Consider the following 26,510-nt stretch of genomic DNA (forward strand, 5'->3'; position numbering starts at 1 on the left):
TCGTAGTCGCCGGAGACAGCCTTTCTAACGCTCCTGTGCGCTTCGTGACGGGACACTGCACTTTTGTGTGTGTGTGCGCGCTAAGGATCCCCATCAGCCTAATGATCAATCCGGTACAAAGCAACGCTGTTGAGCTCGTGAAGGTTGCTCCTTTTTTATATTTTATTGGGATGAACACCCTTTGAATGATGTGGGAGTAGGAATGGATTTCCAGAGGGGGAAAAAATGCACACTACCTGAACCAGGAGTACTACTCAGGTGATCCTGAGGACACAGATAAACCTCCAAGTGCTTCAACGACCCTCTAAAACAGGGATCTTCAAATTTGACAGCTTTAAGACTGGTGGACTTCAATTCCCAGAATTCCTCCTCCAGTCATTTTAGCTCAGGAATTCTGGGAGTTGAAGGCCACAAGTCTTACACTTGCCAAGTTTGAAGGCCCTTGCTCTAAAAGGATGCAAATGACCAGCTGTCTCCAAGGAAAATCCTTCCATTCCCCACTATCCTGTCAAGAGCTGAAGAAGCTTCTTGGATGAGAAGCAACATTTCTTCAAAGAAAAAAACAAGTCCAGTTGCCTCCTGAAAAAGCATCTTTGGGACAACCAAAGACCTGGATGACTGAGAATCTTTATAGACTTGATTGGATGTAGTGGACAGAACTATGGGAAAATGCTTAAGATAGATATTTGGGTTATTTCTTAATCTATACCAGTGTTTCTCAACCTTGACTACTGAAAATTCTAGACTTCAAGTTCCAGAATTCCCCAGGTAGTCATGTTGGCTAGGGAACTAAAGTTTAGACTTCTTAAAAGTTGCTAAATTGGAGAAATATTGCTCTAAGCCGTTTAAAGAAATAAAGACAGGATAAAAATCTGACAGACAAGCAGATAGATGGTTTCTTGACTTTGGTTTAGCATATTAAGGGAGCTCAATCATTAGGGTTTATGAAATTTTGATGTCTTGGTTATGATAAGTTATGCTACCATCTTCTGGAGTCCATTTAAGTCCAGAAGATGGTAGAGGACAGGAAGGCCTGGAGGAATGTTGTCCATGGGGTTGCGATGGGTCAGACACGACTTTGCAGCTAACATGGATAACATGCTATGCCCTAAAACTATGGTCTATGAACAGAATAATCTGCATCCACACACCATGCTAAGCCAAGATCAAGCCAATCACATTATAGTTTAGTGCAGTGGGTCAGCTTTCCTTCTCAGTCAACCTAACTTTTAGGATTTATTTTTAGGTTTAGACTAAAATTAAATTAAAATTAATTAGGCCTGTCAAACTGGTTGCCTGCAGGCCAGATGCATCACATGCAGACCATGGCCACCCTAGCTCTGCAAAGGCAAAAAAGGTTGCGATTCATCATGATACTGTTGAGAGAGATGGAATTTCCAGATATATGTTGTTTCCAGTGCAATGAATCGGGTTTCCTGTCTGAGCAGGGGTGTTGACTAGAAGACCTTCCAAGGTCCCTTCCATCTCTGTTATTCTGATATGTATCTTGTCTTGAATCTGGTTACCCATTTTCTAAAATGATTTCACTTCCCAATAAAATGTAAATCAGATTGCAAGTTTATTGGGAATAAGCCTCATTTGAATTGAAAGGGTCCTATTTCTGAATTTAATATATTGGGATCATTCTGAAGGGTTTTCTCTCTCTCAAAGAGACACCTATATTTTAAAGTCACTGTTTACTCCCCGGTGTACCATTTACTTTCATGTTTTCCATGAAAACTACCTGGAAACATGAGTGACTTAACTTTACTTTCCATTCATTTTAAATAAAAAAAATAAAGGTCAATTCCTGTTGGAATAATCATGTTTTCTTTTAAAATTGTACAGAAATTGTTTATTATTTTTTCTCTGAGATTTTTTCCCCATGTTCATAATGTGGTCTATAAGTCCCAGGATTTCCCATTGTCTCTCACCGCAAAAACTAACACGATCCCGCCTTGAATTCTGTTTACTTTTCAATATAACCAAACCAGGATTCTGTTTTTTTTAAAAAAAGTAAATCCCAAATAAAGCAGGCAATGGGAATACGCCCCCACTTCCATTGGGTTAAATATCTTGTTTAAAAGTCAGAAGGAACGACTGAGGCATCAACGTAAATCAATCCAGCGATCCAAAAAAAAAAAAGTGCAGTACAGAAGAGCATTGTGGGAAAAGTAGTTTTTATGTGAAGGAGGCGTGAAGGCGTCATGGGAACGGCTGAGAGACAACGTCCTTCTGGGAGTTGTAGTTTTCATCGGGCGTCGAGCCGTTAAAGCCATGTGGCTGAGAACTACGCTTCCCAAACCTTTCTGCGACGATTGAGGCAGGCTCTTGCAAAGGCTTCTTTCTCTTTAGTTGGGTGAAGTCTTGGGCAAGCCGGGGAGAGTTGGTCGTGTCGCGAGTTCGAGGCTCCGTTGAACCGGCTCTCCTCGGAGGCTGAGCTCGTGGAGGAAGCAAGTGGCTCGCCGGAAAGGTTTGTTTTGAGGTCAGGGGGCGGGTAGAGGCTTTTGTGCTCGTGTGGATGTTGATCCTTTTCCGAATTTGGTTGATATTCCCGTCCCCCTTTTTCCATCCCTTCCAGTTTCCCTTCCTTAAAACAGAAACCGCGATTAGATCTGACTTTTCAATGATTGCGGGGCTTTTTTCAATGTTATAGTTTGAGCATCATCGTCATTATATTATGTGATGAAACTGGTGGGCGTGCAACTCACAAAAGCATGGAGGACTCAAAATGGGTGGTTTTTCAGATAGGAGGGGATCCCCATATTATTCAGTAATCTCAATTGTTTGGGTGCTTGATCCACTCAACACTTAAGAAAATGCATTTGTACAACAGGGTCGTTGAATTAAACCCTTCAATGTAATGGGGAAAAATAGGGACTGTTTTTTTAGCGGAGTAGGTGATGCATGTTGTGTGAATGCCATCGAAATACAAACTGTGCAGGTTTCTGGGAAAGCAGATCCAAATTGGCAACACAACAAGCTAACATTATACACAAATCACAATATTGATATCCTTATTTCAGTTGTGGGTCTGCAGGTTGAGGAGCTGTACCAAGAGTTTATGGAAGCCAGAGATTATCCTTGAAATAGTTTACACCATTGAAATCTCTGCTTTTCAGTAGATCTGGTCTACTTGCACGCAGGAGGGAAAAATGAACAAAGATGCACAAATGAGAGCAACTATTAATCAAAAGTTAATTGAAACAGGAGAACGAGAACGGTATGTGGGTTTTATTTTCTACTCTAGTTGTAGAACTGTATTGCTCGCTGGTTGACCACATTGTTTAATGTTTTCCTACTACCCAGTATGGATATACCGTATTTCTAACACTGTTGTTTTTACAGCCTTAAAGAATTACTGAGAGCCAAATTAATTGAATGTGGTTGGAAAGATCAGCTAAAGGCACACTGCAAAGGTAATTGTCACTTGGGAATAGAGTGTAACTCTCACTTCATTAATTGTTCATATGTTGGTACCATGGTCACAGTCTAATATTCATGTAATATGTATGTTTTCATGTTGCATTTTCAATTGCATATAGACAATATTTTTAAAAAGGAAACACAAATTGCAATGTCACACTAATACATTATTCCTACTGTATGTTTGGCCTGCCTAAGGAATTTGTTGATATCTCTCTTTCTTCTACTTTGCCTTTTTTTCAATATTTATTATTTTTACAAATAACTCAAGGCAGTGAACAGATTCAGCACATCCTCCTCCTCCTATTTTCCCCAAACAATAATCCTGTGAGGTGGGCTGAGTTGAGAGAGAAAGAGGGGGACTGGTTTAAGTCACCCAGCTGGCTTTCAGGCAAAGGTGGGAGGTGAACTCATGATCTCCTACTAACTAGCCTTGTGCCTTAACCATTAGACCAAACTGTCTCTCAATCATTGTATTTTTAACAGATGTTCTGAGATTAATGAAAAATATTAGGTATATTTGTAGAATATGCTAACTGTAAAGCTAGCATGAAATATGATTGGTTGTTCCAAAAGTAAGTTCCCTTTCCTGTTAGCCTGCAAAATAGGCTGTTTTATCTACACTCTTTTCTTCACCTCTAATCTAGCCTAATTCTATTTTCTTTCCCGACAAAAGATACGCAAAAGGATGAATGGAAATTGCAATCAGAATGATTTCTATCCATAAAGATTATGAACCTCATCTGGGCCCTGTAATTATGTGAATAGAACAGAATAGGAATAGAATAGAGATGGAAGGGACCTTGGAGATCTTCTAGTCCAGCCCCCTGCTCAAGCAGGAGAACCTATACAATCTCAGACAAGTAACTGACCACTCTCAAAAACCTCCAGTGATGGAGCGCTCACTATTTCTGAAGGAAAGCTGTTCCACTGGTTAATTATCCTTTATGTTAGGAAGTTTCTGTTTAATTCCAGATTGCTTCTCTCTTTGATTGGCGCATATATACTTACCCACACATATATATTCACACATATATATGTTTTCTTAAGTTTTAGCGGGTACTTACATGTATGGCATTCAGCTTTTTTCGGGTATTTTCCCACGTCATTGTAGTTGTGCTTTTAAAGTTGTAGCAACGTTTCGGCAGAATCTCATCTGCCATCATCAGGCTTCTGTATATGTATACATTCACACACACAGATGTACACATTGGGCAAGTCCCTTCAGGCAAGATTTTTCAGAAGTGATTTGCCATTACCTTCTTCCTAGAGCTGAGAGGGAGTGTCTGGCCCAAGGTCGCCCAACTGGCTTTCTGCCTAAGTATTACTTAGGGATTATTAGTTTGATGCTTAACCACTGCACCAAACTGGCTCTCTGTGTTTTAAATTATTTTTCTTTATTCCAATTACTTTGAAAGGGAAAATTTAAATAAAATAGCAATGTCATCTAGGTCGCAGTGATGTCTAGTTGTGGACCAAGATAGATTCTTCTAAACAAGGATGCAAGTGAATGATCTTAGGTATAGGTTGCTGCATTACTTTTAAATAATGTAGCGCTACTTTAATTGAGTTGTGCAATTCAGCAATGAAGAAAGTCAAAAATGAAAGCGCTCTAATTTGGATTTCAAGAGGGTTTTTTGTCATGTGTTGAATACATTGCTATTCAAGAACTACTCAAAATAGGTTGGGTTGCATGGGACTAAATGAGGGAGTGGAGGAGTGAGTAGATGTGGTTGGATTGTAGAATGTGTAAGTATGGTTCAGCCATAATCCATGCTTATTTATTTTTAAAACACTCTATTTTCTAAAATAGAGCTACTTGGTTTAGTGGTTAAGGCACCAGGCTAGAAAGTAGATCATGAGTTCCAGTTCCACCATAGCCATGAAAACTAGATGGGTGACTTTGAACAGGTTACTCTCTTAGCTCAAACCACCTCACAGGGTGGTTGTTATGGGGAAAATAGAAGGAAAATGTATTGGATGTTCGCTGCTTTGGGTTGTTTGTAAAAAATAAAAAGGCAGCATACAAATAATTAGTGTTTAATGTATAAATAGGGTTTGTTTTTTTATTATTGAGTTTAATGTGCAAAAATATGTGCGTTTGTGTAACTAAAACAAACCCCTTATCTGACTTTAACACCTATTTGCTTGTCTTTATCTTGCTTAGATGTCATCAAAGAGAAAGGGCTAGAACATGTTACTGTTGATGATTTGGTGTCTGAAATTACTCCAAAAGGCAGAGGTAATAATGTTTTATTGTTTTGGTACTTGAACATAAAGTGTACACTGAGTTGGAATAAATTATTTCTAGGCGCTGAGCAGACTTCGTTTGTAAAACTTTAAGAAGATGGCTGATTCATGTACCCTCCAATGATGTCCTGGAATTTACATTTGCATTTTATTTGTGTTTATTCCACTGTTTTTCAATCTCAGAAATGTCAGTGTATGGACTTCAACTCCCAGAATTCTTCAACCGGCATGCAATGCATCCTGGGAATTGAAGTCCACACCTATTAAGTTGCTGAGGTTGAGAAATACTGGTTTACCCAGTCAAAAGGGCTGACCTTTGTTTCCTTAATCTCTACATTGAAATATTCTCATATGTTGACTTGCTATGAAAATGCCTTAGTCTTTGAGATGTGATTAGCCATTGCGGGTAACAACAAAACTAAGAATAAAACTTACAATAATTTCAAGAGAACCAGTGCAGTCCTACTTGTAGGGATATTAATTGAAAGCTGAAGTTGAGATCTTCAGTCTGTTTAAATAATGAGCATTCTAAGTGGCTTAGCAATGCTCATCTGCCCTGCTTTGTCATATTCCAAGATGCTGTTTACAGTCTCAGGGTAACATTTGTGAAAGCCCTGAGATCTTGCTGCAAATAATCATCACAGAATTGTAGAGTTGACGAGTTACATAGAGATGATCAATGCAGGATTCCAAATGAAAGCATCTAGGACAAATGCCTGCCTCTGTAGAAATATATCCAACAAAGATAAGCCCATCATCTATCACAGGAGTCTCCCACCTCCGGTCTTGGACTGGCACCAGTCCGTGGTATGCCAGCAACCGGGCCACACAAACAAGTGAAGCCCCATCCATGGGATGGAGGAAGCATGTGAAACTATGCCCCCTCCGGTCCATGGGAAAAAAATCTGTCCACGGAACTGATCCCTGGTGCCCAAAAGGTTGGGAGCCGCTGATCTAGCTTAGTCAGGAAGTTTTTACTATCAGCCAGAATGTGATTTCCAATAATGTAGGACAATCGCAGGGAGTCCTTGGCTTTCAACATTAATCGGGACCAGAATTTCTGCTGCTAAGTGAGGTGGTTGTTAACTGGCCAATTTTACGGCCTTATGACACCAGGATGTGCAACAAAGTTGAAAATGTCAAAGTGAATCAAAGGAATTGGGAACGTTCTTTGCAGTAGTGGTATTCAATTTTTTTTACTACCGGTTCTGTGGGTGTGGCTTGATAGGCATGGTATGGCTTGGTGGGTGTGGTGTGGCTTGATGGGCATGGCAGGGGAAGGATATACTGCAAAATCTCCATTTCCACTCCACTCCAGGGGAAGGATACTGTAAAATCCACATCCCTTCCCCACCCCACTAACCTGCTTTCCAGCTCTGTTCTCCTGTGCAGGGCAACAAAAGAAGACCCAGCTGATCAGCTGAGACTCCAATGAGCTGGGACTCGGGAGGCAGCGAATAGATGGGGGCGGGACCAACCAGAGGTGGTAATTTCTGCTACCGGTTCTCCAGAACCTGTCAGAACTGGCTGAATACCACTTCTGATTCTTTGGTACCTTCTTAAATCACTCTGAGACCTTGTGCAAATCTATGTCATGCATCTGTGGGACAATCAATTGCTTTGATTGACTTTTTTCCTTTCAAGTCTGTGTTGCAACACAGTGCAGAATAGAATTCAGCAGTTTATTTCCCCAAAGGTGCTTTTTCAGGAAGCAACTGGACTTTTATTTTTTCTTTTGAATACATTTTGCTTCTCATCCAAGAAGCTTCTTCAGCTCTGACAGGATAGTGGGGAATGACTATCCTATCAGAGCTGAATAAGCTTTTTGAATGAGAAGCAACATATCTTTCAAAGAAAAAACAAAGTTCAGTTGCCTCCTGAAAAACCACCTTTGGGACAACCATAGCCTGGGTGACTGAGAATCTCTACAGAAGATCCCTAGGCACTATTCCCAAGCAAGGCATCCCATACCCTATACTTGTGCCTTTTGCTTTATTTTTCCAAATGCATTTTTCATGTGTCTTCACTGCACACAATTTGTTTTCAGTCTGCTGCTCTATCAAGATTGTTCCCAAGTTTGTTTCAAGCAACTTTTTGGGTTAACCTTGATTTGGTGACTCACATGGACATATGTTGGTCTGATTTGAATGTTGCCATTCCATGCTTTTTATAAGAATTTTGGATTTCCCATTCCAGTCCTGCCCATGGTCAATCATACTTAGTTTTCTAGATTGCCAACATTTGTCAGGTGGTGCCACATGACAAACATACCTGTATCCATGATTATACACATAGAAATGCACAAAAGATAGTGTAACACTGTATAAACAGTTCTCGACTTATGACTGTAATTAAGCTTGGAATTATAGCAGTAAGTCATGTCAGTTAAGCAGATCACCAGAGTAGAGTAGAGTAGAATTCTTTATTGGCCAAGTGTGATTGGACAATCAAGGAATTTATCTTGGTGCAAATGCTCTCAGTATACATAAAAGAAAAGATACATTTGTCAAGAGTCAAGAATCATAAGGTACAACACAATCATAGTCATAGGGTACAATAAGCAATCAAATCATATTAGGAAACAGTCAATATACATCGTAAGGATACAAGCGACAAAGTTAGTCATACAGTCACAAGTGAGAGGGGATAGGTGATAAGGAGTGATAAGAATATTAACAGTAACAGTAGTGCAGACTTTGTAATAGTTGAACAGTGTTGAGGGAATTATTTGTTTAGCAGAGTAATGGCTTTCGTGAAAAAACTGTTGTGTCTAGTTGTTCTGGTGTGCAGTGCTCTATAGCGTCGTTTTGAGGGAAGGTGTTAAACAATTTATGTCTGGGGTGTGAGGGCTTTGTAAATATTTTCACAGCCCTCTTTGACTCGTGCAGTATACAGGTCCTCGATTGAAGGCAGGTTGGTAGTAATTGTGACTGCCCAATTTTACACCTTTTTTGCCGTGACTGACGCAGTTGTTAAGTAACCCCAATGGGCATTTTTTTTTTTTTTTGCTGGAAACCAGAAATTTAAATTATCAGTTTCCAGCAGAAAACACAATAAGTTGCAATCCAAAAGCTGTAAATGCGGGCAAACAACCAAAATGTGATCATGTGACCATGAAACAGGCTGGCTATTGGAACTTGAAAACCTGGTCATAAGTACCGTAGCTCTGGATAGGTCCGTCGTATGTTTGATCACTGAGCAACCAGTTGTAAGTCAGCGACTATCTTTATTTGAAATTATTTGCAGTGTGGCTATGATTTCATCTTGCTCTTTTCTTTTTTCTTTTTCAGCTTTGGTACCTGATAGTGTAAAGAAAGAACTTCTACAGAGAATAAGGACATTTCTGGCTCAACATGCCAGTCTCTGAGCTGTCCGTTTGAATCTTTTCGTGCTTTAACACGCTGTGTTCAGTGAATCACATGAAAACCTGGACAAACATTTTTCACGCTTCAGGGTTCAAGTTCACTATTTTTTTTAAAATATTTCGTTTACTTACTCCATGTCTACTTCGATATACTTACTGACTTCTTAATGTTTTAATAAAAAAAAATGCTAACCACCTGCGCTTAAATGATGAAATCAAAGATGTTTTGCCATTGTGTCTTAATGGGTCTGAACTGTGTCCATATACTTTGATGTTAAATGGCTTCTCTGCCATCCTGCTAGATGAATCCAGCAGAAAGGATAAGAATAAATTCTAGATATTTGATGGGAATTGCAGAACATCCTAGCAGCAGAGGGAAAACAAAGATTAAAATAAATTACAATGGCGCCAAATAATGGTGCATGACCAGTGACAGCATGCAAATCCAGCCATTGCATGCTTGCCAGCTGATCTTAGATGAAAAGGCCAGCTTTTGTATGACAACAGTTTATACATTTTGTCATGTTTATTTTTCCCTCCACCCCTTGGATGTCTATAATTATTTCTTTGAAATAATGGAAAGTACAGAATAGTAAACTTTAGATTCTACCTACATTTAGCCTGTCACAGTCCATAATGAGCCACGGTGGTGCAATGGTTAGAATGCAGTACTGCAGGCTACTTCTGCTGACTGCCAGCTGCTTGCAGTTTGGCAGTTCGAATCTCACTAGGCTAAAGGTTGACTCAGACTTTCACCTTTCCAAGGTGGGTAAAATGAAGACCCAAATTGTTGGGGGCAATATGCTGACTCTGTAAACTGCTTTGAAAGCTGTAAATCACTGTAAGGTGGTATAGAGATCTAAGAGCTATTGCTATAATGAGTAAGTAACAAGATGAATAGTATTTTTTAAAAAAAGTAATAAGTAATGTGTTTCATGACCAAAGAAGCCATATTCTGTAATCTGCAATGCAATTTGGGCCACATGTACTAATAATCCGGTTCCTACAAGACTGTCAGGATGTCAAAAATACAAGGCTCTCTGAAATCAAATATATTTCTTACTTATTAGTATAATGTATGAGTTTGATTGTAATCAAGTAGTAGCATTATTTTGAAAGTTTTAAACTTGAATGGCTCAGATAGATCTGAGCTAAACTCAACCTATTTCTAGTAGGATTGAGTTTCATGTCTAGTACAGTTAGTCCTCGACCTATAATCATTCACTTAGTGACCAACCATTCAAAGTTACGATGGCACTGAAAAAAGTGACACAACTGTTTTTCACATGACTTGCAGCATCCTCATGGGCATGTGATTAAAATTAGGATGCTTAGCAATTGGCATGTATTTATAACAGTTTCAGTGTTCCAGGAATATGTGATCCCCTTTTGTGAACTGACAAGCAAAGCCAAGGGGGAAGCCAGATTTACTTAATAACCATTTTACTATCTTAACAACCATAGCAAGAAAGGTCACAAAATGGACCTTTAAGAACTCACTTAACTGTCTTGCTTAGCAACAGAAATTTTATGGTAGTAAATTGAGGATTGTCTATATTACTATTGTAAACCAGAACCAGACTATGTGGTATCATAATGTGTAGTGGGGTATATTTGTTACAATTAAAACTATCTTGAAAAATAAAAGATTCTTGAAATGGGTGTGTGCATGCCCCTGTTCTGACCCACACCCTTTTCTGACAAATCAAACACAATCCAAAAGGAACAAAACCTTGTGATGCTTTTACAAAATAATTAGCTGTGATAAGCACAAGCCTTGCCAAATAGCGCAAGACTTGCCAAAAGATAACAGACAATAGTTTACAAGAGACTTCAGATACCAATTGTAATGTCCAAGAGGCTGTTTCAAAACATCTTTGCCTTCTGCAAGGAATGTTTGTTTCACAGCTGGCTTTTATCTTCTTGAGGGAGGGGCCATTACCTTGCAGCCTTACTCCCAAATTGCCCATGCTGTTGTAACTGCTCTTTCCTACAAGCAATCCTGCACACACGCGCACTTGGCACAGGTTCCTCGGGGACCTCATCACTGCTGCCAGCCCCCACAATCTCTGAAGGCTGCAGTCCACTCCCTAATGGCCCTGGCCCCTCATCTGAGTCCTCGCTCTCCTCAGCCGTCTGCACCTGCTGCTGGCTAACCACAACAGTCCCTTAACAAAGCTAGCATTATTTAAATTGCAAATATGCAGACAGGTGAAATGGGTGTGTGCAATCTGGTAGCAGATTGCCTCTCCCTGTTGCCATCTACTGATCACCAAGATATTTGCAGCCTAATTATGGTAGATCAAATGGAGGTAACCAATTCTGAATGACAGTTCTTAGAATATTATTAAGCAAATATATGGAGATCAGGTCTCAATTCTGTAAAAAAATGAAAACTCCATAAAAATTCTATTTAAAATGTACTTCTCAATACATTTAATTTGTATTTTTTAAAGATGAAAATGAATCTGGGTAAAAGAAAATATACTTTTGGAACAGATGAATACTCTGAAATTAATGTTTTGGTAACTCTATATTCTTAATATTTATTTCTAGAAACATTGCAATTTTTTTAAAGATTTGAAGTTCCCTTGGTTTTCATTTGGTAGCATTTTTTTGCCAGCAAGAGGGGTTAAATTCCAGATTCCTATTTATGACATAAGAAATATATGATTTCTTGATTAATGACACATTTTGTTTGCTAGAAATTTATCCTCATGGATGGAGCACCTTTTTGAAAATCCAAATGCTTTGGCAACTACATTCTCTTTTAAAAATACTTTTGAACATACTGTTAAAAAATGCCTATTCCCAGCCCATTATGTCTTAAGACATGTCTTTTTTGGACACACTACATGCGTGGATTATATATTTGATGGTAAATAAGTTGACAGTTTTATTTTGGAAGGCTCAAGTTGTAGACCAGGATGGATCATACGCCGAATATTAATATTAGGGAGGCAAATGATAAGTTTAAAGAGCGAATCACAAAGGTAAGGAAACAAAAATCAGCTGGTGATCTATAGATATGAAAGCTGGACATTGCAAAACAAAAATAAAATAAAAAATAAAATAGATGTCTTGAAGATTTGGAGATGGTTACAATTAGTCTTGTTTAACGACTGCCTCGTTTATCAACCGTTTGCAATTACAACAAATCTAACAAAGAAAAAAAAGTTACTTTCCCAAACCTCGCAGGTCCGCAAAGCACTGTAAAAGCACCCCAGTTTAAACAAGTCCGCCTCGCTCTACCGTTTTCCTCCTCTCCTAAATAAAAAACACTATATTCCGATCAGCGAAGGCGCCAACTACCCAGCCTGGAAAACGACTTTCAGCGCGAATCCCACAGCTAAGCCATTTCTACTGAGCCACCAACCGAAGGCGAAGGACAAGCTACTCCTGTGCCTCGTAAGCTCCACCCCCTTTTTCTCTTTTTATCTTTCCCTCCCATCGGCCCGCAGGGCTTCATCTTTGTGCGCTTGCGCAGGGAACGTCCCATCCTTCCGGTTTCTGGCCACACTCCTTTCTCTTGAGGCCGAAGCTCCGATTGGTTTAAAATGTTGGGGCGGAACCGGAAGAGGCGATTGCAGGCGCGGGTGGCGGGGCGGCGTCTCTAGGGTGACAGGAAGGTGGAGCAGGTAGTGGCCGGTGAGGGAAGCTATGGAGGAGCCAAGAGCTTCGGCTGGGACGGAGGCTCCTCTTATCCTCTTTTGAATGAAGGGAAGTCGCGGTCGCCGAGGGAAGCGGCTGTCCCTCGGCTTGAGCCGCGTCGCTTCCACGTCCGCTCGCCTCCGCGCTGGACAAGGTGAGCGAGAGGAGCGCGCCTTCCCCAGGAGTCGCCTTCTCTCCCGGGAAAGAAGAAGGCGCGCGGGCGGGTCTTTGCTATCCCGCTCCTCCCTCAGGCCGGAGTCCTGATAAGGCGGACGCTGGTTGGTTGTCCAAGCATATCCCGGCCGAAGCTTCCGGGAGTGTCCGACGTGGCTTTTCTTTGCCCCCGGACCTTTGGGGTGGTGGGGAGCCGTTATTAACTCCAGTACAAAACCTCCACCGTTGCAAAAATTAAAACAATAAACGGATGCAATGTCGGACACATATCTTCCAAACGAACTTAGGGAAGGTTTAAAGGGGAAAAAAAAAAACCATCACGGTGCACCTGTAAATTTACCTGGTGAGGCTTCCTGTGGTTGTCCCAACGGTGCTTCTTTTTCCAAGAGGCAACTGGACTTTTCTTTGAAAACGTTTCCCTTCTCATCCAAGAAGCTTCTTCAGCTCCGACAGGACAGGAATGGAAGGATTTATATTCCTTGCAGACAGCTGGTCCTTTGCATCCTTTTAGAGAGTTGTTGAGGCCACCTGGAAGTTTATCTGTGTCCTCAGGATCACCTGAGTTGTGGTCCTGGTTCCTGTAGTCTGCAATTTTTTCTTTGGAAATCCATTCCTACTCCCACACCAATCCAAGGGTGTTCATCCCAAATTGTCTAGCTAAAAATAAAGGAATATAAATCCTCCCATTCCCCATTATCCTGTCAGAGCTGAAGAAGCATCTTGGATGAGAAGGGAAACTGTCTTCAAAGAAAAACCAGAAAGTCCAAGTTGCCTCTTCAAAAAAAGCACCTTTGGGACAACCGTGACCTGGATGACTGAGAATCTTCATAGTCGTCCTGTGGTTTGGTTTGGTTCTTTTCCTCAGTGGGAAAGAGAAAAGTATTAGAACAAAAAGTTTCTTTCTCTCATGCAAGCTGATTTTAGTATGGCAACGCTTGTGGCCATGTTGGGTTTTCTTTTGTCTTTTTTTCATTTCACCAAGCACTTTTTGCCCCAAGGAACAAAACTTTTATTTTTTGTGATACTCACAGTGGCCTTTGAGGGTGACATTGAGTACTTGGGTCCTCTGAAGAGTTCAGCTTTTAATTCCTCTGGTGTCCAAATTATTTATACAATTGATGAAGGGGAAGTCTGCGTTCAGCAAGCTTGGTTTCATTCTCGCAAATCCTGAGACAAATATTTGGAATTGCAGTATCCTGAGAATAAGGCTTTAAAAAGATTTTAAAAGTATCTTGATTATATTTCCCTCTATATTGCATTTACCAGCAAGTTGATGGGATATGAGCAACAGTATATTGACTTACTAGGTAGTCTATAGAAGTGTGACTATACTTGAGAGATAAAACTTGGTTGCTCATCTAGACTAAATCTATCAAAACTGACTGTTGCTGTCTTTCCTTTATACAAGTACACTGGCATGTGTATGACTATAGCAAGTAATCTACTCTGTTTTGTTAAAATTATAGTATATGAAAGCCTTGAATTGAACAGAGCTATCCATCTGGTGATGACCATGGCATATGAATGATTAAGACATGGAATATAAGAAATTATATGGTAGAAGCATGAATTAACAAATTTTACTATTTTCTCTCTGTGTGTGCAATTGAATACTCCCAAGGAAGTGAACCTGCAGATTTAATTGTATATGAAAAGCTGAAAATGTGTATTGGAATGTATTATTTGCAGTTGCATAGGTTATTAGAAAATAGGAATCTATAGGTTAGTTATTACTGAACGTTATGCTCCAGTGAAAGGGGAAGAAAAGCGTACGTTGATTTTTGAAAAGTCAAATGCAGATATGGGGAAAAGTAGATCAGAAAAAGGAAAGAAATAAATGAAATGAGTGAAATAATGGGAGAAAGACAGAATGCATATGAGAAGGTGATTGCTGCAAAAAAAATATGTTGAAAGACTTGTGAAAGAAAGAATGTACTGTAGTTAAAAGGGAAATACATTCAGAGATTTTGATCAAACTTGGAAAAAGATTTTGGAAGTGAGTGAATAGAATGAACTTCTCCTCCATAAATACTGTAGTTTGGATATCTTGCAAGCAGGAATCTCGATGGAATTTTATAGTTTAGTAATATATTCTGTCTAGCTTTTGCCCATCTATGCATGTTCACAGGTCTTCAAACTTGACAACTTTAAGACTTGTTGACTTCAACTCCCAGAATTCCTCCCCCAGTCATGTTAGCTCAGGAATTCTGGGAGTTGAAGTCCACAAGTCTTAAGCTTGCAAAGTTTGAAAACCCTTATAAGACGACATTGAAAAATAAGATATAATGCATACAATACATACATTGTTTTTATAAAAAGAAACAAAGATTAAACAATTTACTCAAAATTTTTAAGATTTGCTGCTCTGTAGCATTCGGAAAAAGAGTGAGTTTGGTATAGTGACTAAAGCACCAAGCTAAAAACCAGGAGACTCTGAATTCTAGTCCTGCCTTAGGCACAAAGACAGGTGGATAATCTTCACCCAGTCATTTGTTCTCAGCCCTAGAATGACAAACTACTTCAAACAATGCAGGGATTTCTCTGGGTGGTTGACTCTAAGGAAACATTAGGCAACAGCATCTTTTGTGTGTCATCTAACTTATTTGATGGTCTGGAGCATATTTTTAAAATGGGCTTCCATTAAAACAGTTTTATTTTATTTGTAGTAGTTTTCTTGACTAGGTAGTGTTACACAGGTGTGAGGCCAAGCAATCTAATAATTTTTTTAGACTTTGCCAAGGTGTATAAGAAATAACCTAATTTTTGCCATTCAGTTGCTGAACTGCTTTAAAGCAATCTTTTCAATTAACATTGAAAGAAGCCTAAGTGGACCTTGCTATATAGCACAGGAATAATGTTAGGAAGAAGATTGAAAGATGCCTAACATTTGAATTCAGTCTTCATTATATTGGACTAGTTCAGGTATTGTAGCCAAAAGTTCAGATATTGTAGCCAAAATATAGTTTAGCTTTGAAAATTTGTTATTTGAATAGGATCAAATTATTTGACAAATAGTTTGATCCTATTCATCCATCTTCTACTTTCCTGGAGCTTTTCTTTCCTCTGGGATATACTACTCAGATGGACAAATGTTTTTGTAAACAGTTTTCATCCAAATTAGGTTTTTAAATATTTTCCCCGTTAATTCAGAGACACATTCTCATTAGTATTAATTATAATGCACCTAGTTGGGATATCAAAGAAAGCTAACAGGAATATGGAAATGGAATAGATCACAATATGGTTTGGAAAAGAAGCACAAAGAGAGCAGCATAATGGCTTGAGCATCATGCCCAAACCATCCACAACTAGGTTATTGAGCTGGTTAACCAACTAATTTGTGGGCCCACTTTGTCAGGAGAAAAAAACATTTTCCATTTCTTGAAGTGCTTTAGATGTCTATAGATTCTGATAGTTTTTGTTGGGGACTAGCACAGTATGAATACATATCCCAATACCATAGTATTCTTGATTTCTTAAAAATCAGTGGCATATTTGGATATAGCAATCTTGGTTGCAGACTAGCATTGTGAACTGTATTAGATGTTCTTCAATAACACACTTTCCTTTTGATTTATGTTAGTAATATGCATTTGAAGTCATTCAGTGTAGTAGCTACATTGAAGTGTATGTGCAGACTTCTCTTAGAAGTCTGCAAAAGCAACCACCATTGCAAAATAGCATTATGCTTATCAATACATTTTCCCCTCTTTTTCAGGTAAAGTCTTTCATCATGGCAATTACACAGTTCCGTCTATTTAAAATTTGTACATGCTTGGCAGCAGTACTATCTTTTTTTAAAAGATTGATTTGCAGGTAAATATCAAATGTTGCATGTCAGTTTGCTCTGATTTTCCTCTAAGATTTCTACCTCATTCCACTTGAGAGTTTTCTTTCTTTTTGTGTGTTTCAAATTAGGGAAGGGGGAATGTAATATTCCTTTAATACTTTTTTAAATGAATGTTTAAAATGGTTACAAAGTTGAATTTTTTCATTAATTGAACAATGAATAGTGACATAATTTGATGTTGCATTGAGATATTTTTTTAAAAAAATCACTAATATCCCTTTTATTATCTTTGTATCGCTAAAGAAACTGATATAATAATGCTTAGAAAAACAGAAAACTACAGTGTCATGTGATTAGTTTTAGCACTTAAGAATAAATATGTCTGATACAAATTTTTATTTATACAAGAGCCTGTTTTGTAGGTATGTGCTTCTTTCTTTGCACACATACAATGAGTAATTGATTGAATTATTATATATGTCAAGTATTAGAGAAAGGGAAAATAATAGATTCACTCAGGAAAAAGCCACAAGGTCAAATAACATAAAGAAGGACAGTTGGTAATATAATACTAATATTTGGCTAAGGTTAAATTTTGAGAACTGCTGTGAATTGTTACCTGAATTATAGATACTTCTTCTGATTAAACAGGTATAGGAATAAGTGACTGACTCAAATTATGACAATTGCAATTTTCCAGGGACATGTGATCACCTTTTGTGACAGTCTGACAAGCAAAGTCAATGAGGAAGCCAGATTCACTTAACAGCTGTGTTAACAACTGCAGTTAACAACTGTGGCAAGAAAGCTGGTAAAATGAGGCAAAATTCACTTAACAACTGTCTCAGCAACATAAATTTTGGGCTCAGTTGTGGTCATAGTTTAAGGACTCCCTGTAGTTAAACATACACAAAAAGCACTAAGCTTTTTCAATACTCTAAGTTTTAATTTAGCTTTTGAATGATTTCTTATTTGCAACTTCAGTTTTATCAAATGTGTCAGAGTTAAGAAGAAACTTTTGTTTTTCAGGACTGGAAGAGGACGAAAGCTTAGTGGAGACCAAATAACTTTGCCAACTACTGTGGATTTTTCATCTGTTCCTAACCAAGTAATATATTGAATGGTCTGGATATCAATTTTTAAACACAGTTCTTCTACCAAATGACCCAATAAAAATAGGTTATAAATTATGAACATTGAATGGCCAATAAAGAATGGAACTCTTTCCCTTTTCTTTTTAGCCAGAAGTAGAAGATTGGTCTTCATGGGATGAAGATGCCCCTACAAGTGTGAAAATTGAAGGTGGTAATGGCAATGTGGCCAATCAACAAAATGGATTGGAAGAAATGGAGCCTGATTACTTTAAGGATATGGCACCAACAATAAGGAAAACACAGAAAGTATGTTTTTAGCGCTCTCACAATAGTCTAAAATCTTCCATACTTCCTTCTAATATGATGGTTATTTATGGTAATTGATTTCTATCTGTGGCTCAGTTAGATAGCTTATGCTAATACTTTAAAAATGATCATATCCAGTAGAAGTACAGCATTTTGAGCAATTTAAATTCATCATCATAGACTTGAATATGATTGAAACTGCCAAAGCAAGCAATAATTTTCTCTCTTCAGTTTTACACCATAAAAAAAAATCATTTCTACCCAAATTTTACCAATTTTTATGTTTGTATCCTTTGGGAGTACAGCAGGATATATATGTAGCAAAGAAGTAATTTATATTATTTTCTCCTTTCTGTTTTGCATTTGAAACGTAATCACATTGAACAACACCTGTATGTTAATATAATTTCCCAGTCATTTTAATAAACTTATATACTGAGCTTTATAGTTTTATTCAAGAGTGAGATTAAAGAAGTTTGAAAGCAAAACTAGTATGAATTAAGTTATGTGGATTGAGCGAGGTTATACATTTTTGTTTGAGGGTTTTGCAGAATTGCATGCCAACTTCCTTCTGACTGATGCTGTGGTAAAGCCCCACCTCATTCCATCAAGCAGTTGGACAAGCCTGTATGTGCAGAGTCAAAGTGCTTTGCTTCAGTTTGCTTCAGTTCTATCCCTTACTGTTAGTAGGCAGTAGGGATATTGCATGTAATTAGTGTGCGTGCAAAGATAACACATTTCAGGGTATAGAATTCTGAACAATCTGAGTGTGTATGATACCAAGAGGGATAATCAGCTAAGCTTTTGAAAACAACATTGGACCATTTGAAAAACGAAGAAGCCTGCAAAAGCCTTTGGCTTCCAAATGTTCTTTTCTTGCCTGTAGATGTGAACAGAACAGAAGTATTTGCTCCTACTTTTAAACAAACTACTTTTCCCCTTTTCATCCAGACGAAAAATGTAAGAAAAGCAGTGCTTTTCGTATTCACTTACAACCAGGAGTTAAACTTAATTTAGGAATGATGGCTGACACCTTGTGGCCAAAAAAGAAAAGAGCAGAGAGCAGTAGTTTAATTGTAGTGAAGGCAAAGGAGGAAGCAGCCTTGGGCCTGCAAGGATAGATCCCGCTGGTGTCCTCAGTTTTTGCTTCATGTTTTTAACAATCCTGATTGGACTACTGTATTCAGCCTGCAAAATCCTGGGGTCCAAAGGCAACAGTGAAAAGAGTTTTCTGTATTTCTGCCACAATGTCTGATTTTATAGTCTAAATCTGTTAGTTCAAGTCTAGGGCCCAAAGAGGAGCTATATCAGAAGAGTAGCATGGGAAGAGAGATGAGATGTTCTTACAGCTAGTTCCACTTCCAAGTCACTAACCAGAAATCAAATGATTGAGCTGACAGAACTAAGGATGCTTTGGTTGATTGAAAAAGTGATGGGAAGCTTGCAGGGTTCAAGCCCACTGCTCCTCTTGCACTGGCCAGAAATGTAAGTTGCTGTCTGTGAAACAGTGAACATGGCATTGTTGTGTGACATCTATTTTTATAGTTGGGCTAATAAGTTTCCAATTGTATTTGTTAATAACAGCCATATTGCAAATTACTATTTTCAATTCGTATTTTTCAGATCATTGTTAAAAAACGTGAACCTTTAAATTTTGGCAACCAGGATGGTAGTTCTGGATTTTCAAGTAGATTAGCAGCTACACCAGATGTTCCTTTTATTCACCAATCTGTAAGTAACTTCTTTATCACAAATATTTTTGTATCCGTAATTTCCAGAATGTGTTGAAGAAGGAATGCTAGCTGTTGGGTTTTGTTTTGTTTTTTTATCATAGGCAAGACAGATTTATAACTATAATCTAATAAAGCCCTAAGTTGTGTGAAAATTTAGAAACATTTGATGGTATTGAATAATATATATACTTTACATACACACATATGCTAGTTTTTTTTCTGTATTACAGTGAATTCATTAAAAAAAAATGCTATAAGTCTATAAGTCTCCCTTCAGTGCTTTCCAGGAATAGGTAGTTATGTTTTCCAGAATTTGAATTGTAGTACTTTATTAGAATAATTATTCGATAGCGTGGAACAGTATTTTGGTGATACTAATTAATTTCCACTGCAGCCAGAACTAGGAGACATGGAGACATGGCAGGAAAACAGAAATGCTTGGGAAGAAGAAGAAGATGCTTCCTGGCAAGCAGAAGAGGTTCTAAGGTAACTTTACCAAATTCTGTAATTATTATAATTTTTCCATCCACCATGATTCAGATAGGGTTCACTGTGACTGTATCTGGATATAATGACAAACCATCATTTATCATATGATCAATGAAGTCATGTGAATTTTGTTCCCTCCTGGCATGGAGGTAAGGGGACATTAGGATCTTTAGCTTTCCTTTTTCTTTAACAACCTTATTTTAAGATTTGAACTTAATCTTCTGTCAATAAATCATTCTTTTTGACCTAAGGTTACAATTGAAAGTAGTGAGTAGAGGAAACATAAAATTGTTAGCCTGATGTATCACCAAGCACCCATTTACAAGAAGGGAAATCAGTTTCTCAGGGTATTTTGTGCCATCTCAATTAGATCTTCTGGAGTTCACTGTCATTCTTGCAAATAAGTAGGGTACCAGGATGTGCTGTTTTGTAGGAAGTCACCTATTTATGTTTTTTAAAAAGTTTTTTAGATGTCATAGATAAACTGATGGGTACTTACTTAAGGAGACATTGATGCGTGTAGATACTATATTGCCTACATGTGGATTAGGTTTTTATTCTGAAAAATATAAAGATGTTTACAGTGCAAACCTGCTCTAAAACTCCCCGTTTCCTTTGAAGAAACTGCAGTTAATCACTTCATCTGAATCTGAAAATTATTGGCAAAGATTTCTGCCAGCCTTGACATAGATATGCCATGCCTTTTCCTGCCAAATCATGTCAGCTGTTGGTGCTGCTAATTCACACCTTCTTTGTTTACCAGCCCTTTGCTCTTAAAGAGTGCTGTCGTTGCTAGGATAATAATTTAGCATTTTTAAAACATTAGGTAATCTTCTAATTATTGTCCTGATTCTGTTTCCAAGAGCTTAGGATGGTAAATCATACAAATTCATATGAAGCTTAGCAAGTAGGTAAGATATTAGTGGAGAATATCTTGCTTAAATAGAGAACTGAACTCAGTTTTCCATGTCTTTTTATTATATTGTTTTAATTTACGGAGGTTGGGATGTATCCCAGTTGGAGTTATTTATAATTGGAGCAGCCTTTAAGCTTAGTAAAATGAATAAGGAGATACATGTAGAATACTCAAGTCAACGGGAAATCCTTGATCAGTTATTTAACACTTAGCCACAGTATAAAGTTACATATTACTTGCTAAGGTTGCATTCCCGTGCATCAAGGATGCAAAATTTTGACTGCTGCTATTTCTTCATGAGACTGTTGCATGGCAAAAGTAAGAGGTGGAACACAGAAAAAAATTGTTCTATATTTTTTCACATTTTTTTTAATTTGAAGTTTCCTTTTTTGCCACAATAAAAGCTATCCAGAAGTGAACTTGATGGGTTCTGCTTTGTTGAAATGCTTAAATGACATTTTTATGTAGATGCTATGGAGATACAACTCTTAGCTGACAATAGCAAATTTTACAATTTACAAAACCTGTGTGACCATTTGATAAGATACTTCTGATGCACTCTCTGGCACCCCGTTCTCTCCTTTTTCCTGTGTGGCAGGCAGAAAGACAGTAGGTATATGTTTTTCAAGGAATGTATGTTTATTGAAAGAAGCTTCTGCCTAGTTCATTATAAGAAAGTGAAACTTGACTACGACAGGAGATATATAAACAGTAACTTGAATAGAATAGGAGTGGGGTGATTAAGAAATCTATGTGGTACAACAACAAAAAGACAGTCAAGAATGAATAGACTTAAATGTGGATTGAGGTGCTTTGGTCATATAAGAAGAATAAGTGAGGATCAAGTTGTAAAAGGAATGTATCAAGGAATAATGAATAGGTTGAAAGGAAGAGGAACACCAAGAAGTGGTGAGATATAGTTTAGGAGATCTCTAAAAAAGGGAGTAGTTTGAAGAACAAAAGACAGTGTATAAAATATGCTGTGGTATTAGAAAGTGGATAGTTTGACAGTTTACAAAAATACAGAAATATATTGTGAACAGGATTGGTTTAAACTAGTTTTAATTATGCTTCCTTTCCTCTTCTCTCATGACTTTAATTTCCTTGGTTTATTTCTCTTCTGCGCTCTGATAATGTTGGTCGCCTTAAGAGAAAATAGCCTGATGGGAGTGTAATAATGTATCAGTGAGCTATTATTCCTCAGTAAAACCAACACAAAAATATTTTAGGAAGCCAGCAGGGGGCTCAGTGAACAGCTAACATTGCCTTTTAGAGTCCTGGATAGAAGGCATTGCTTGGAGACTGCCGTTTTTCTTCTAGTGCTAGATATTGCGTGAGATCTTTGCCATGGTAGAAGCCAGCTAAAAAGCTGAGGTATATTGTTTCCTCAAAGACAGTATGCTTTGAACACAAATCTCAAAACAAACAAAAATCCCAAAAGGAGGTTATTTATTTATTTTAATGAGCATTTAAGAACATGGAAGAAAAGATAGGGAATAAGCAAGTCAAAACAAACATTAATATAGACACAGTGTTTAAAAAAAATAGCTTGACATTATATAGTTTCCAAATTAAATTGAATTCTATAACCATTTCAAGTATAAGGTTATTGTAAACAAATTGATGCAGATTTCCACTGCTTAATTTGTTATTCTTCTATAGAAGGAATTAAATTTTCAGTAAAGTGTTGCGGCAGTTGTTCTATAAAAATATGCATATTGTTGTGATTTATTAAATAGCTGTTATATTACTTCTATTTGATTGTAATTGCTTTTTATTGTAACTGATGTATTCTGCTCACAATCATAAATGAGTTATGAGACCTTATAAATTTTGTAAATGAACAAATGGCCATATTTACTCTTACCCATTCTAGTTTCCTCTTGCACCTCTGCAGGCTCTTGAAGGTGTTTTGTCAACATACACTCTGAACCTACCTCTTATTAATTAAATTAATATCCTTGGCTTTGGAGTGCATTTTTTCCTAATTTCAGAGAAAATATAATACCAGCCCTGCTGGTCATATGTCTGTTTAGCTCACCCAACTGTTGCAGTTACTAACTGGCTACATTTGAGAAGTTCAAAACTGTTGGAACAGTCGCCTGTCATTCAGACACTTCACAATTAGTGTCCTTAAATAGAGTTTTCCTATATGAATTTGTCCCCCCTTAAGGTCATGCAAACTGCCATTGTCACTAGATTCTGGTTGTGAGTTCAATGTATGCAGTGTGCAAAAAAAGTATTTTCTTGGTTCTACAATTGTGAGGTTACAACTCTGATCCTACCTGATTAATTGTCCATGTGGAGTGGAGATAATGAAAATTATACTCCAACAACTACAGGTGTTTGGAAAGGCTGACTTGAGAATTTGGGCCATAATAGTGAGTGCCCTCTGTACAGGTAGTCTTGAGTTACGATCATAATTGGAGTGTGGACTTCTGTTGCGAAGCAGTATGGTTGTTAAGTGAGTTACACCTGACTTTAAGACTTTTTGCCATGGTTGTTAAGCTAATCACATGGTCTTTAAATGAATCTGAATTACTTCATTGACTTTGCTTGGCAGACAACCTACTGGGAAGATTGTAAATAGCACTCACTTGATCCCAGGACACTTCAATTGTTGTAAACACATGCCAGTTCAATTGTTGTTTTCAGCCCTACTATTACTTTAAATGATTGAATAAATGGGTGAAGTTGAATAATTGAAGTTGAAAACTACCAGTATCTTCTAGTGCTGCCTAAGTATTTCTTGAAACAATATCCAACTCCACTCCCATAGAATTAGTGATGAGAAAGATCACTGATGGAAGTGAGTAACAAAAAGTGTATTTTTCTAATTTGATCTAATTTGGTCTAGAGATTAAGGCACCAGGCTAAAAAGCATGGCACTGTGAGTTCAAGTCCCGCGTTAGCTATGAAAGCCAGCTGGGTGACTTTGAACCAGTCACACACTCTCAGCCCAACCCACCTCACAGTGGGGAAAATGGGAGGAAAAAGGTGTGGTGGATAAGTTCTGAGTTATTTGTAAAATAATAAAGGCGGTATATAAGTAAATAAATGTATCATCAAAACTGAACCCAAAATGTAGAACACATCATATTTCAAATTAACAGTGATGAATCAAAAATATAATTATCAAAAGAATTTTGAGTGTGTTCTGTAAAGGTAAGTTACAGGTGAAAAGTAACAAACATTGCATACATGATGGCAGAAAGGGTCAGATTCCCCAAATAAGGGCTTTTATGTCAACTCCTTAAATGTTGGATAGAATATAAGCTTATTAAGGACATCTGTAGAAAACTGAGCATACTGTGATCCACTTGACTGCTGGATGGAGGAGTTCCATCTAATCCCCCAGGATGCTGATCACTGGACAAAGAAAGTTATGCCAATAGAGTTCAGTTTACCATTTCTTAGCTTTGGTAGCTTAATAAGCAGTAATGATTCTACTTTTAAAATTAAATGGTGCTCCACTTAATCTACCTTCCGATGGATTATTTGGATCATTTGTTCAGTTCAGGTATTTGGCAATCCATTCCCATGCTGAGTATAAGCAAAACATCAGTACCAATGCAGCTCAGGAAGTGCCTGCAATACTGTATGAGTTACTCGAGAACCATTTAATTCTGTATTTTTTGTGAAATTTCAGGCAGCAGAAAATGGCAGAAAGAGAAAAACGGGCAGCTGAGCAACAGAGGAAGAAAATGGAGAAAGAAGTACAGCGGTTAATGAAGAAAGAGCAGAATAAAATTGGTGTGAAGTTGTCTTAATGCCGCTTGTTGTGCCAGCAAAGGGAGAGAGTTCAGTTTCCACAGAATCGCATCCTTTTCTAAAGATCTCAGTATTTAATAGAACTAAAGTTTTGCTGTTTCATTTTTGATGTCATCCAGGAAAAACAGTTCATAATTCCTTAGCGTATCTTCAGCTGGACAGTTGAAACGACAGAAGCCTCATTGCACACAATTCCTCTAGGACAGGACGGAGTTTTCTGCTGAAGCCGGATCCCATTGCATTCCTTGCAAAGAGATACTGCTACATAACCTCTTCAGCTGCCTGTTTTTGAAGCTAAAGTAAAAAAAAAGGTGTAAATAGTTGAATGATGGCAATCTATTCTATTGTCTATTACGCTTATTACTGAAAAGACTAATTAAATGATTTTAAACAAAGTCTTGCTTTTTTTTTTTTGCTTGTTCCCACAATTCTTGTCTTTGCTCCAATACCAAGTGCTTCATTGCATATTGTGAAGAAGCTGACTGAACTGACAGCATTATGCACAGAAGAAAAAGCAAATTCTTAATGCCATCTGTGGTGACGTTGACTTTTTTGCTTTATGTGTCTAGCATATCTGTTTCAGAATTAGATGCTTGTTTTCAAGTAGGGAGAAATTAAGTGAAGATTTTATGTGCATTTTTATTTCAGGGAAGTGCAAAACTCTCTTGTCTCTTTCTGGTTCCAGTTGGTGGACAAGAAGAGGTCAAGCCCTAGACCCCTGCATTTGGGGAGCCTCAGAGCTTGGTTATTTCCCCTCTCCTCTTTAACATCTAAATGAAAATATTGCATGAGGTCATCTGACAGCATGGGGCGTGGTGTTGTCATTATGCTGAGGATACCCAGTTATACATTTCTTCTCTGGGCCAGGCAAGAAATGCTGTTATGGTGCTGTCAAAGTCTCTAGAGGCTGTAACAGTCTGCATGGGCTCAACCAGGGTGGGATTCTACTGGTTCGCACCTATTCGCTAGAACTGGTTGTTAGCATTCTAAGCAGTTCGGAGAACCGGTTGTTAGAAGAAATTACTGGCCTAATCCTGTAAGGAAGGCAGGAAGGAAACATTCTGGTGTTGCTTACAGAAACTGCCTCTCCATTAACCCTTATTACATTCTTGGCAGGACTAGACTTCCTGTCTCAGGAACTTCTCTGAAGCTTTTTCCCCTCCTTTGCTGGTACTTTGCTTGTGTGGAGTGACCATTCAAAATTACAATGGCACTGAACAAAGTGACTTATGACCATTTTTCACACTTACAACTGTTGCAGCATCCCCACAGTCATGAGAGGCCAGGCGAGAAAATGCATGCCTCAATGTGAGTGATGTTGAGTTGGCCACACCCAGCCAGTCACTTTACCACCAAGCCATGCCCACCAACTAAGCCACGCCCACAGAACCGGTTGTTAAAAAAATTGAATCCCACCCCTGGACTCAACCCTTGCAAGATGGAGTGGGTCTAGGTTTTTGGCCCCTCAAACGATGGTGACTTCAGTCAATCAGAATAGAGTTGGAAGGGAACTTAGAGATCTTCTAGTCCAACCCCCTGCTCAAGC

General features: G+C 38.1%; 2 protein-coding genes across 8 annotated transcripts; both read left to right on the top strand.

Annotated features, from left to right (window-relative positions):
• The first annotated feature begins 17 nt into the window (after window positions 1-17).
• ENY2 (ENY2 transcription and export complex 2 subunit) lies at window positions 18-9,260 on the top strand. Of its 4 annotated transcripts, none has more exons than XM_087962104.1 (6): window positions 18-143; window positions 2,356-2,473; window positions 3,123-3,223; window positions 3,349-3,419; window positions 5,594-5,668; window positions 8,967-9,260. In XM_087962104.1, exons 3-6 carry the CDS (start codon window positions 3,156-3,158, stop codon window positions 9,041-9,043), a joined length of 291 nt encoding a protein of 96 aa, XP_087818230.1. In that variant the 5' UTR covers window positions 18-143; window positions 2,356-2,473; window positions 3,123-3,155; the 3' UTR covers window positions 9,044-9,260. The 4 variants fall into 4 exon arrangements, with proteins under 4 accessions (XP_087818230.1, XP_026545578.1, XP_026545568.1 ...); XM_026689793.2 differs by having other exon boundaries at window positions 3,126-3,223; XM_026689783.2 differs by lacking the exon at window positions 18-143 and having other exon boundaries at window positions 2,334-2,473.
• A 3,395-nt stretch (window positions 9,261-12,655) lies between these two features.
• Window positions 12,656-25,359, top strand: EBAG9 (estrogen receptor binding site associated antigen 9). Of its 4 annotated transcripts, none has more exons than XM_087962103.1 (8): window positions 12,656-13,744; window positions 16,584-16,681; window positions 17,685-17,763; window positions 17,897-18,055; window positions 19,679-19,786; window positions 20,183-20,274; window positions 24,843-25,012; window positions 25,119-25,359. In XM_087962103.1, the coding sequence occupies exons 2-7, from the start codon at window positions 16,599-16,601 to the stop codon at window positions 24,961-24,963; spliced, it is 642 nt and encodes a 213-aa protein (XP_087818229.1). In that variant the 5' UTR covers window positions 12,656-13,744; window positions 16,584-16,598; the 3' UTR covers window positions 24,964-25,012; window positions 25,119-25,359. The 4 variants fall into 4 exon arrangements, with proteins under 4 accessions (XP_087818229.1, XP_087818228.1, XP_087818227.1 ...); XM_087962102.1 differs by having other exon boundaries at window positions 12,656-12,845; XM_087962101.1 differs by having other exon boundaries at window positions 24,843-25,359.
• The last annotated feature ends 1,151 nt before the right edge of the window (window positions 25,360-26,510 follow it).

This window comes from Notechis scutatus, chromosome 3 (genome assembly GCF_049901735.1).
Source record: "Notechis scutatus isolate UNSWTSFEM ecotype Mainland chromosome 3, rNotScu1.2, whole genome shotgun sequence".
NCBI lineage: Eukaryota > Metazoa > Chordata > Lepidosauria > Squamata > Elapidae > Notechis > Notechis scutatus.

What these genes read in the sequence shown, in the direction of transcription:
- EBAG9 (XM_087962101.1), top strand. Translation starts at nt 16,599, where the DNA reads ATGGCAATTACACAGTTCCGTCTATTTAAAATTTGTACATGCTTGGCA. An exon ending in TTTAAAAGATTGATTTGCAG is followed by an intron (nt 16,682 to 17,684) that starts GTAAATATCAAA and finishes TTTGTTTTTCAG; the next exon opens with GACTGGAAGAGGACGAAAGC. An exon ending in TTCCTTTTATTCACCAATCT is followed by an intron (nt 19,787 to 20,182) that starts GTAAGTAACTTC and finishes TTTCCACTGCAG; the next exon opens with CCAGAACTAGGAGACATGGA.
- ENY2 (XM_087962104.1), top strand. Translation starts at nt 3,156, where the DNA reads ATGAACAAAGATGCACAAATGAGAGCAACTATTAATCAAAAGTTAATT. An exon ending in GCTAAAGGCACACTGCAAAG is followed by an intron (nt 3,420 to 5,593) that starts GTAATTGTCACT and finishes TATCTTGCTTAG; the next exon opens with ATGTCATCAAAGAGAAAGGG. An exon ending in AATTACTCCAAAAGGCAGAG is followed by an intron (nt 5,669 to 8,966) that starts GTAATAATGTTT and finishes TTTCTTTTTCAG; the next exon opens with CTTTGGTACCTGATAGTGTA.